Genomic DNA, 12,805 nt, shown 5'->3' with positions numbered 1-12,805 from the left:
CAGTGTGACTATCCTTACTATACTTACAATGTGACTATCCTTACTATCCTTACAATGTGACTATCGTTACTATCCTTACAATGTGACTATCCTTATAATTCTTAGAATGTGATTATCCTTACAATCCTTATAATGTGACTATCCTTACAATCCTTACAATGTGACTATCCTTACAATGTGACTATCCTTAGAATCCTTACAATGTGACTATCCTTTCCTTACAATGTGACTATCCTTACAATCCTCACAATTCTTACAATGAAACTATGCTTACAATAAAGGCAGTTGCACTAAAACTGCCCAGGGCAAATCTCAGAAGTACTAGCCCTAGTCATGTGACCTGTCTCCTTAGTAAAGAAGACGTAAAATCTTCCAAACAATCAGTTGGACAATATATATATATATATGTATATACACATTCTTGGTTGTTTGCTATTAGACGAGTAGATTTGATTTTAATGACGTATATTATACAGAGACATATTAACAAGTCCATGGTTTAACACATTTAGACTGAATTGCCACAGAAACATAAAACATACAGAAATGGTCACTAAGGAAAACACAGTCTGTGTAGCATGCGTCCCTTGCTATGGACTTATATATATATACATGTAATGAAATGAATACTAATTTCAATAATGTAAAGAACACTTTACATGAAAGCTGTAGAAAAAAAATGATGATGGATATACATAATAAAAGATTGTGGCAAAATATGACTGATAATTATGAATAATATCATAAAATACTATATTTTGTGGATCCCGTGGGGATGCTCGCTCTTGTACATCTATTGTAAGACAACAGGCATGCCACTTGTGTTGCTGTTTTATGACCCCAGATAACACTGCGATAGTTAAGCTTTACACTTGCCTACGCTCTTAATGCTATTTGACAAGCAGAAAGCAGGTCTTACGGAAGTCAATGAATTTGAACAAAAATCATCTAGAAGTATTATACGGAGTGACAGATTACATAAAACAATCACATTGTAACTGTATTTTCGTTTGACATATTCCTTCAATTAAAATGAGATTAATAACTCTTTCCGTGCCATACTCCACCTTCTACGGTGAGGGCATAACCGGCTTTTTACAATAAAATATACTAATGAAGACTAAAAGAGACTATTACAGAACATGAGGTCTTTTTGGACATTATTTGTTGTGTGCTTTATTATTATTTAATCAGGGGCTCCATAATGTTAGTCCTTCCTATGTAGCTTCCTTGTGAAAATAAATGTATAGAAATGCCTCCCTTTTCTATCCGGATATAATAGGGGAGATTTATTATTCAGACCTAGCAATTATGAGGCACAATGCATACTTAATAAACAGTGATTTGGAAAACAGTGTGATGAATATGAGTTTGCTCAGATTAATGAACCATCTATACTTTAGACTTGTTGCTGAAAAGGCATTGCGGGTATTAACTTTACACAACAGGGATTAATGGTGATTGACATTACAAGAAAAAGGAACAATAAATGCATAAAACAGAATACGATTAATGCAAATGGATATTGTTATAATGGACAACATCTAGGATGATGTGTTAAAATGTAAGTGAAATAAATGATCTCATTTCATGGAAGGTGATTGGACTAGGTTGGAAAACTTACCGGTGCAGATGCCCTTCAGATGGTGAAGCTGGTCTGGAGAGGCCATGTGTGGAGTAGGTTGGTGGAGGGAACAGTACACACAGAGCTTCCTTGGTAGCTGCATCGTGCTCTCTCCAGTCCTCTGCAGCACAACCTTTGATTAAAGTTTAAAATGAAACCATTGGTTAAAAGTGAAAAATAGTGAAAAATTCAAAAATATAATTTTTAAAAATAAATTTTTAAAGCCTCCACAACACGCGTCACCATCATTTACTTTTTTAAAAAAGCTACAACATTCTTAAAAATGCAAACATATACATATACTATTTTATTTTTATTACTATGATAGTATAAGAAATTCATAAATAAGCTGGAAGAAGGATTCCAGATAAGTAAGTTTTCCTGTAATATATGATGCATTGGTTTCACTTACCGTGGTGCTTGTTCTTCCTCTTCTTGTGAGAATTGGTACAGACTGAATGGGTTTCAGGCTGAGTGGTGCATTTAGTCCCCTCTAGTCCCCTGTGCTGCTCAGTTGCAGGTGTGCTGAAAGAATGACTGGCTTTGTCTGGAGCTAAAGACAGTGGCCCGTCTAAGCCAAAGCTCTCTGCATTGTCTGGTGATCTTGAAAGAAGTGGCAAACTCCTATGGGGAGACAGGTATTTGCTGCAGTCTGCAATCCAAACAGGTTCATTTGTGCTCTTATAATGACAGCAGCCTCGGTTTTTGTGTCTCGGAGTGTCTGTGCACTGAATCGAGGGATGTCTCTTCTCCTTAGTATTTATTTGCTTCTGGATTGGAGGGAGAGGTTCTGAGTTTCTCAGTCCAACATCAAAGGCAGGCATGCAATTGGATGATACACTGTTTTCTGACTGGCGTTCAGTTCCCCGGGTTGCTGCATTGCTGAAAAACTCACAGTGGTCTTCATTCCAAGACCCAGGAGCTCTGTGTGATTTAAAAAATAATCATTTAAGAAGCAGGCTTTCACTACACTCCTCCCCTCATCACATTCTTTTCTTTCTTTTTTTTTCACCTTAGTACAAAACAGTAACTATTTCAGTAAAAGGCTCACTTAATAAAGTCAAGGTCAGATGATTCGAAAAATTTGCCATAACAAAACATTAACGATAACATCGTACAAATCTAGGAATTTTATTTCCCTGCAGTCACAAACATCAGACATTTATTCTAAAAGAAAGCTGTTAGATCCTTCCTCCAGTTTCCATAGTGATTTCATTTTTCCCCCTTTTATCGCAGATTGGCTGTAGAGCTGCTCGCCTTTGTTGTCTAAAAGGCTTATGCTACCGACTGTCAATATAAAGAACAAGTAAACACAATAGAGTGGAAACTGCCAATTGCCATTAGAAGAGTAAAAAGAAAAATGTACCGGACGGGTCGGATATTTAAGTTATACATACAAAAAGCATAAAAAAAAGAAGTATATATATATATATATATATATATATATATATATATATATATATATATATACATATATACAGTGATACAAGGTCTGCCACATCTGTAGATATGTAAAAATCAGAAGATACATATAGAAAACAAGAGACAATTTCCAGTACAGCCTCTACTTTTACCACTCTCCTGCCATGACAATTACTTAGCTTCATATGTGTTAAACATAGCAAGGCAATAAATCAGGCTTTATTCATGAAATCTAAGTGCAAAGATTAAACTTTCCAATTAAATGCGATTCCTAATCCTCACTTATGAGACTAATAACCAGAAAGCGATGTGGTTGGATCAACTCTTAATTATTAAATTCATATTTAAAAGCTTTTTTTTTTTTTACTTTGCACTCAACAACTGCCTGCACATTAAATCTATTGATTTACTGTCAACATTTGATATATGCAATAAAAATGGGCTTCCAGCTTTAAATCCTTAGCATTGACGTGAAACATTGTGTGGCTGTGGTCTGTAGCCTCTTCTTAAAGCTGTACGCAGACAATCTTTCCGTTTTGCAGTGCACATTTATTGAAGCTATGCAAGCACGCTGTCTATGAAGAAAGAAAAAAGAAGCTGATGGCAGATAAAATCTGCATGGCCCATTCCCTTTCTCGGGAATGTCAGTTTAGATGAGAGCTTGGATACAAGCTCTGTGCTTTCACTACTCAGAACCTTAGAAGATGTAAAACTGAAAAGGCTGGTAAAAAAATACACTCCCCTGCATGATTAACTCAACATACAGCGAAGGGGAAGCAACCACGCATGATGTCTAAACTCATCAGATTGGATGACATCTCTACAGAGTCGTAAAGTAGGGAAAACATGAACATCTTAAGACTCAAAATATGTTGAAAGTAAGTTTGCAAGTTTGAAATGTATCTCAGATTTGTTAGATGGTATATCAATCATTAGAAGCATCAGAAGCTGAAGCCATACTATATTTATTATATCACATGTGAATATTTTGACACCTAATTAGGTTAATTATATAGGACTTCGGATAGGATGAGCTTGACAGAGTAGGGTGTTGACAACATGTCTATGTATGATAAAGAAGTACATGTAGAGCTTACCCACCAGCAATATCCTAGCTGTGCAGTTATTTATTATTATTTTCTCACTTATTAATTCCACATCGCTGTACAGACATCATCACTGTCCCCATTGGGGTTCACAATCTACATTCCCTAACAGTATGTCCCACACGAACACGTGAGAAGATACAGACTTCTTGCAGATGTTATTATTAATGGGATTTGAACCCAGGACTTCAGCGATGCAAGGTGCTAACCACTGAGCCACCATGCTGCCCATAGTTTAGTTTTATCCCAGCCTCATTGAATCTATACATTTTCCTCCGTTCAATATGGACAGCTATGTCATGTGATCTCTCAGTAGATACTTTTATGTTTAGACAGGAACTACAGGATGATATCATCACTTATTAAATTCCTCCTTGCAGGTCTCTGACTCCATCTCACCCAGCTCATTCCTCAATATGTTGTCCTTTAGAGCTAAAGATTTGGAATGTTTATGAATCTATACGACACAAACAAGATTTTAGGATGTATAAAAAAATAAATAAAATCCCGCAATCCCAATGTACTGTAGCCCCTTTATAAATCACTGGTGAGGCCACATGTAGAATATGGGATCCAGTTTTGGGCTCCACATTTTAAAAAGGATATTCAGAAGTTAGAGTCAGTTTAAAGGTGGGCAACTCGATTATTACAAGGGATGGAAGGCATCTTGTATGATGAGAGGTTGGAAAAGTTGAGTTTGTTTAGCTTAGAAAAACAACTCCTCAGAGGGGAACTCATTTATATGTATAAATATATGTGGGGTCAGTACAAAGGACTGGCACATGACTTATTCCTTCCAAAGACCATACTAAGGACAAGGGGGCACTCATTACGGGTGGAAGAAAGGCGATTCCGACACCTAAACAGGAAAGGGTTCTTTACAGTCAGAGTAGTCAGACTGTGGAATGCTCTACCGCAAGAGGTAGTGATGGCAGATATTATAACAGCTTTCAAAAAAGGGCTGTACGATTTCCTCCATACACATAACATTGTGGGTTACAGTTAAATTACACAAAATGTACAATTGGGGGAGGAAGGTTGAACTTGATGGACCTAGGTTTTTATTCAACCTACGTTACTATGTTACTCTTTGTAGCCCATTGTAACCAAAGCAAAGATTTTATTATGTTCTTTAAAAAAAATAAAATCTATACTGTGATTAATTGACAGTTTTTGTTTTAGACATTTGTTATAAATCTGCCCTATCATTTGTGTTTTATACTTTTAGCAATTAAATATTAGGTGAGAACATATTACATTTAGCTGCAGTTATAAAACTTTTCTGACTTTGACAGTCTGTATCTATAAGTGCTGTGAGTACAATCGTCAGTGTATTTCTAAGATGCAACTTCATACTGCTAAGAACTAACAGGGATAAACTTATCACAAGCAGGAGGCAGTAGAGGTAGGCTGATATTGTATCACATAGGATTCACTGAGACTCTGAAATATGCATCAAGAGACAGAAGTTCTTTATCAATTTTCGATCACTGCTATCAGATAGGAGCAATAGAAATGTGCACCATCAGACAAAGACATGTTTGAAGGTATAGTCTGCATTGTGGTAACTATATAAGAAATAACAGCCTAGAAATGGCACATATGCTAAAACAGGTATACTGAAGGCATACAAGAGAGTCTGTGCATTCTTCTTCTTTTCTCTTTCATCACCTATGCTGAACTACAAAATGCTCTTTTAAGGTCATAAAAATAAATAAAATTCCAACAGAAAGCAAACCATATTGTGTAATCCTAATTTTCAATTTGATTTTAGATTCAGACTAATCCACTATTGAAATCTTTGGTGGACATTTGCTCTGGCCATAATAACACTACCTGGTGACAAAATGCTCCTGAGAACCATCACATTACAACAAAATCTGAGGTTGATATGGTAATGAACAAGAGAGAAATTAGTAATCAGTATCCATTGCAAAACTGGGGATAAAGAACTGTATTGCAATCATTACAATTGCTCATGATGAGATATTGAAAAATTATAATTATGAAACGCTTCACTCTGTCCGTGTTCATCTTTCCAACGTTGTTGGACTCTTAGCCAGGGCAATATCTAGGGCTTTTGTGACATGTGCTCAGGGTGCCTGGGGGCGTAGGGTAGGATGGTCATTAAGCGGTAAGGTTACTTAATGATATGGTCAGAAAAGGAACAAAGTAGAGGAAAAACACTTACTGATATTTTACTTGCTATAACCCACTACTTCTCTCATGCTTTGAATAAATATTTATTACTTTTTTCTCTTCTCTTTCTTCATTCCAATTTGTGCACTTTCCCAGCAGCAGTATCACAGTGAGCAAATACTGCCCCTTACTCTAAAGGCCGCTCTACAGGGAAAATGTCAGCTGACTCATGATGCCAAAACCACATTGACGAGCTACTGCATTTTTTGAGATGGTTCAGAGAAAAATATAAGTAAAATATTGGTTGGGAACAAAGTGACTCGTCCAAGATGCAGGTCTCTGCAGGCTTCTCCTTGCCTGTTCCACTGAAAAGACAAGACTCTCCCTATGTGTGTGTATAGAGGTACAGTGGCCCCTTATGTTAAAATATTACAGTACTCAATTTCAAGTTTTGAAGCTATTGTAATTTAAGGTTATGCTGGGTTTACATCAGTTGACTGCGGCCTTTAAAAGACTGCTGATTGGCTACATGCAAGCTAATCGATGTTCATTTAATGGCTTCTTTTTACCAATGACCCCAATTCTATGAGCACAACACAATCATTAATGCGATCATTCAGTGCATATACTGTAGAGTATTATGTTATTGGCAGCACATCACCTGTTTCACAGTGCAGTGTGCTGCTAATAGTGATGATTTTTGACCCAAGCTTGAAAATCATTGCAACCAGACAAACAAGTTTATTTAGACGGTCTGATAGTTGGGAACCAAGTTTACAAAACAACACTCATTCCCCAACTATTGGCCCATCTAAAAGCAGCATTAGCGTATGTGCCCACGATCAGGAGCCACTGCGGGTTTAACACTGCGTGTTATGCAGCGTCAAACTCTCAGCGTCCAGATGCTACAGCATAGTGGATGGATTTCTAGAAATCCCATGTCCACTATGCGTCTGTGCAGCTGCGGATCAACCGCGGAAACTGACATGCGGCGCGGCATTCAGACCCGCAGCATGTCAATTTCTTTTGTGGGTTCCATGTGAACTTTTCCCATACATTACCATCAATGAGGAAAGTCCGCATGTGAAAAACAAAAAATTGCGGCCGCTCATTTGCATAATGAGGGCGGAAGCCGCGTTGCTGTTCTGTAGCGTTGGGGCTGCAGTGGCTCCAGATCATGGGCTCATACCTTTACAGTGGCCAAGAAAAGGCCAATATAAATTGAAAGTGTTGTAACTTGGAATCATTGTAATTTGATGCATCACTGTACTGTATATAAATACCTAACATTACTTTACATTTTTTGCTGGCTTTATGATGCAAACCAAAAACTGATAAATAAATACAATGGCAACTTTCTTAAGAGAAGATATCAACTGTTGAACAATGGTGTTTGATCAAAATAAACAAAATAATTTTTATCATTTAAAAGGTACACTCCCCACTCAAAAAATGATGCTACTTTAATTATAGATTAACAATGATTATACAGCAAAAGTCAGATTATTATATTACCAATATACTGCAGGATTAACCTGCTTGAGCTATAATTTGGAAATGAGAACAGCGTCTATTTTAAAAAGACCTTGCTGTGTGACATATGGATTTTTGTCTCCTTCTCATCCTAACCTCACAGATTAAGTTGTCATGATATTACCTAAACCCAGCTCCATAGAGCCATTGTTTCCATATCTTACATTTAAGAGAGTTAAAACAGCTTGACACAGTTGTATGCAAATTGAATTTATAAGCCCTATCTGTGCCTACCACCCATGGTTGAGGGCACATTATTCCTAATTAAATATACATTACCCTTTTCTGCTACTTATATACAGAAACTGCTAGATAGATAGAGATAGATAGATAGATAGATAGATAGATAGATAGATAGATAGATAGATAGATAGATAGATAGATAGATAGATAGATAGATTTAGATCTCTACCATGTTTGCACTATAAAAAATGTCAGGGTTAATCAGGATTCTTAATGATTGCTCATTCAGATATTCAGTTATATTATTTTAGGGAGAGGAATAAGATGTGCTCTGCTGGTTTTCTCTACTTATGAGGTCCACTCTTCTTCATTTAAATGATGGTAAATCTATCAAAATGACATTAATTTATGCAAAAAGGGTAAACATTGTAACGGCCGAATATACATGCTGATACACAGGGCGAGGGAGCATCAATATTGCATAAAAGAATTTGCATATCAGGGAACAAGGCAAGTGTTAAATTGATGCTCTGGTGAAGGCTACTGCTATGAAAAGACAGAAGATTAAAGCAGCACAAGGTATTAAAGGCCACATTAGACCCTCCTGTGAGTGATGACACAGATGCAGAATGTTCCTTGTCAAAAGCTTGTGTTTCAATTGATTTTTTTCTGCTGGAATCGATCATGATGTCAAGAAGCAGAATTTATGAAATCATGGAGGAATTTGGTGAAATTATACTTACTGCACATGAAATAACCATATAATTTTTGATTTTATCATTTCCCTTACAGTTTTTGGACCAAACATCATGCTAAATCTTAAGAAGCTGCATTGACGTCCCTTCAAATAAAAGTTACTCTTATATCTAGGCTATAGTCTGAAGTAGCACAACCATAACTCCACTAAAGTCAACAAAGTTCTGACTTTCGAGCTATGAAAACAGCAAGCCAAGGACTGGCTTTGAGCCAAGTGGTGGGGCTCTTTGTTCAGGACCTTGGTGGGGGTCCCAGCTGACTGCACATCACCAGTGCTACTTTTTGACATGTTTCATTGATATGTCAGACAATACTGAAACTAGAATAGAGAAAATCTTTAGAGGAAGTGCATTACCATAACATTTTATAAGTGTAATGTCCAAAAGTCTAACTTTATAAATTGTAGACATTGTAGTATCACAAAATATTTGTTGTATATTCTCACAAGCTCTTATGTCTCGTACAAAGAGAACAGCTACATTACATCAATATAGTCATCAAAAATACATAAAAAATACGTAAAGCAATATTAAGAATGAGCAATATGTGTAGGCTCAGAATACTATCTCAGTGCAACCTATAAAGCAGGAGAGGAGGAAAAAACACAATATGGAAGGTATCAAATTTATCTGCATATAAAGGCCCCCTTTACACATTCGATAAAAGTTGGCTGAAGCGTGCAACTATTGTGTGACCGTCCAGCTAATCTGTGTTGGAAGTCCCCTGACTTTCCAGCAAAAAATAATGTCAAGGCAAAGAAAAACCATACCATGTGAAGTGTGCTATCCTTATGTTCTCCTGGGAATTAAGTCATGCCAGAGATATCTTGCAGTGACTTGCTGCCCTCTCGCAGTCAGCTGGACAGTGCATTCATGTGTGTATTCAGCCGATAGATATCTATTGTCTTTTTGACACCTTAAGTGAAAATGCCCAAGTTTATCTCTCAAAAAGATAATAGGATTTCCAAAAACATTATCCAAAATGAAAATTTTTGGTGACCTGGAAGCCATGAAAAACATATTTAGAGTTTAAAGGTGTGACATGGGTACTGAAAGCCTTAATTTTGGATATTAGGCCTCTGTGAAAGATATTTCCCATGCTTTCCTTTTATACAGTACCTATCCACTCAGATGCATGACTGAATATACTGTATATGTAGATAGAATCTATTTTTATGACTATTTTTTGTCTGATTCTGAATTTTTTTTACCATTGTATTGTATTTAACCACTTGATGTATTTACCACAACACTACAGTATTGGAGCATCTAATGAAAATAACTGTCTCTTATGAAGCCCATTTGCAGGGCTTGGGAATTCCATGTTGGCAGTGACTGGGGCCTTTAAAAAGCCCTCAGCTGCTGTGGCAACACATCTGCTCCTTACCATCATTTTATGGTGGTGGAAGTGTCAAAAGGCACCAGAACGGAGCTCTTACTTAGATCACACCAAATAAATGCCTCTCTTAGTGATTGAAAAAAGTATTTACATGATTAAACATCAATTGGAGCCAAGTGCGCCTTACCTGTGTGGAGCAGGTTCAGCTCCTGAGCCAGAACCATACACCCCTGGTCACACCATCATGCCCTGGCATGTCACGGTAGTGGAAATGATTGAAATATTACTGCATGTTTTGTGCCATTTGGTAAAGCCCTAAAAAGTATTATTACTTATATTGTATTGCTGTTCTCTGCCTTTCATAAGATCCCCTTTAAACTCCATAACATATTAGGAAAACTGCTTAAAGGGAACCTGTCATCATAATTTAGCATATTAAAGTAAAGGTCATGGCCATAATCATGCTTTTATAAAGATTCAGTAGATACTTTTAATGAAGAAATCCACATCCTGGTTGTTCTTTATTCAGCATTTGCAGCTTGAGTGAAATAACCTTTCTGTGCATAGGGGCGAGACCGTGGGTAGGGTCTCCAGCTCTGCCTTGGTCCCTCCACCTGCCTGTAGTGTCTTGACCTCCTTTTTTAAAGTTCGCACCTGCAGCATCTTCACAGCAGGCGGTACTTGCACAAATTCATCTTCCGGCGGTCTTCAGTAAAATGGGGCTGTGGCGGCGCATGCGCAGATTGACCTCTTTGTAATCTTCAGTAAAATGACGCTGGTGGCATGCACAGATTTAGATCTTGGTTCAATGACGAGTCGAGATCTTAATCTGCGCATGTGATGTCACCGCACCATTTTACTAAAGACTGCCAGGGGATTAATCTTCTGAAGCACCACCTGCCGTGAGGACGGTGCCTGATCAAATTTTAACCCCTTAAGCCCCGCGGGTGGTTTGCACGTTAATGACCGGGCCAATTTTTACAATTCTGACCACTGTCACTTTATGAGGTAATTACTCTGAAACGCTTCAACGGATCCCCCTGATTCTGAGATTGTTTTTTTCGTGACATATTGTAATTCATGATTGTGGAAAAATTTATTCGATATCACTTGCGTTTATTTGTGAAAAAAACGGAAATTTGGCAAAAATTTTGAAAATTTTGCAATTTTCAAAATTTGAATTTTTAAGCCCTGAAATCAGAGCGATATGTCACACAAAAGAGTTAATAAATAACATTTCCACATGTCTACTTTACATCAGCACAATTTTGGAACCAAAATTTTTTTTTGTTAGGGAGCTATAAGGGTTAAAAGTTGACCAGCGATTTCTCATTTTTCCAACAAAATTTACAAAACCATTTTTTTAGGGACCACATCACATTTGAAGTCACTTGAAGAGGTCTTTTTGACAGAAAATACCCAAAAGTGACACCATTCTAAAAACTGCACCCCTCAAGGTGCTCAAAAGCACATTCAAGAACTTTATTAACCCTTCAGGTGCTTCACAGGAATTTTTTGAATGTGGAAGAAAAAAATGAACATTTAACTTTTTTCACAAAAATGTTACTTTAGACCCAATTTTTTTTATTTTCACAGGGGTAACAAGAAAAAATGGACCCCAAAATTTGTTGTGCAATTTCCCCTGGCATGCAGATACCCAATATTTGGGGAAAAAACGTGTTTGGGCGCACGGCAGGGCTCGGAAGGGAAGGAGCGCCATTTGACTTTTTGATTGTAAAATTTGCTTGAATAATTAGCGGACGCCATGTTGTGTTTGGAGGGCCCCTGTGTGCCCAAACTTTGGAGCTCCCCCACAAGTGACTCCATTTTGGAAACTAGACCCCCCAAGGCACCTTTCTAGATGCATAGTGAGCACTTGGAACCCCCAGGTGCTTCACAAATTGATTCGTAAAAATGAAAAAGTGAAAAAAAAAACACTTTTTCATTTTTACGAATCAATTTGTGAAGCACCTAGGGGTTCCAAGTGCTCACTATGCATCTAGATAGGTGCCTTGGGGGGTCTAGTTTCCAAAATGGGGTCACTTGTGGGGGAGCTCCAATGTTTGGGCACACAGGGACTCTCTAAATGCAACATGGTATCCGCTAACAAATTGAATGGAAAATCGGCTCAAATTGTTAGCGGACACAACATTGCGTTTGGAGAGCCCCTCTGTGTCCAAACTTTGGAGCTCCCCCACAAATGACCCCATTTTGGAAACTAGACCCCCCAAGGCACCTCTCTAGATGCATAGTGAGCACTTGGAACCCCCAGGTGCTTCACAAATTGATTCGTAAAAATGAAAAAGTGAAAAAAAAAACACTTTTTCATTTTTATGAATCAATTTGTGAAACACCTGGGGTTCCAAGTGCTCACTATCCATCTAGATAGGTGCCTTGGGGGGTCTAGTTTCCAAAATGGGGTCACTTGTGGGGGAGCTCCAATGTTTGGGCACACAGGGGCTCTCCAAACGCAACATGGCATCCGCTAACAATTTGAGCCGATTTTCCATTCAATTTGTTAGCAGACATCATGTCGCGTTTGGAGAGCCCGTGATGTGCCTAAACAGTGGAGCTCCCCCACAAGTGTCCCCATTTTGGAAACTATACCCCTCAAGGATTTTATTAAGGTGTATAGTGAACATTTTGAACCCAGAGGTACGGCACAGAATTTGTTTACATTAGGTCATCATATTGAATAAGTTGT

General features: G+C 37.7%; 1 protein-coding gene across 1 annotated transcript in view; it reads right to left on the bottom strand.

Moving 5' to 3' along the window:
• The window catches only part of LOC141165727 (dynein axonemal heavy chain 3-like), a 2,796,342-nt gene that overhangs the window by 2,248,717 nt on the left and 534,820 nt on the right, over positions 1-12,805 (bottom strand). Inside the window, exons 5-6 of the mRNA XM_073651577.1 lie at positions 2,037-2,548; positions 1,625-1,757 (exon numbers count right to left, since the gene is read on the bottom strand). Coding sequence (XP_073507678.1) covers positions 1,625-1,757; positions 2,037-2,548 — 645 coding nt within the window. The remainder of the gene's footprint in view (positions 1-1,624; positions 1,758-2,036; positions 2,549-12,805) is intronic.

Source organism: Phyllobates terribilis, unplaced genomic scaffold (assembly GCF_046119375.1).
Source record: "Phyllobates terribilis strain yellow unplaced genomic scaffold, ASM4611937v1 Scaffold_11__3_contigs__length_659146591, whole genome shotgun sequence".
Taxonomy (NCBI): domain Eukaryota; kingdom Metazoa; phylum Chordata; class Amphibia; order Anura; family Dendrobatidae; genus Phyllobates; species Phyllobates terribilis.
This window is presented reverse-complemented; position numbering and strand designations above follow the sequence as displayed.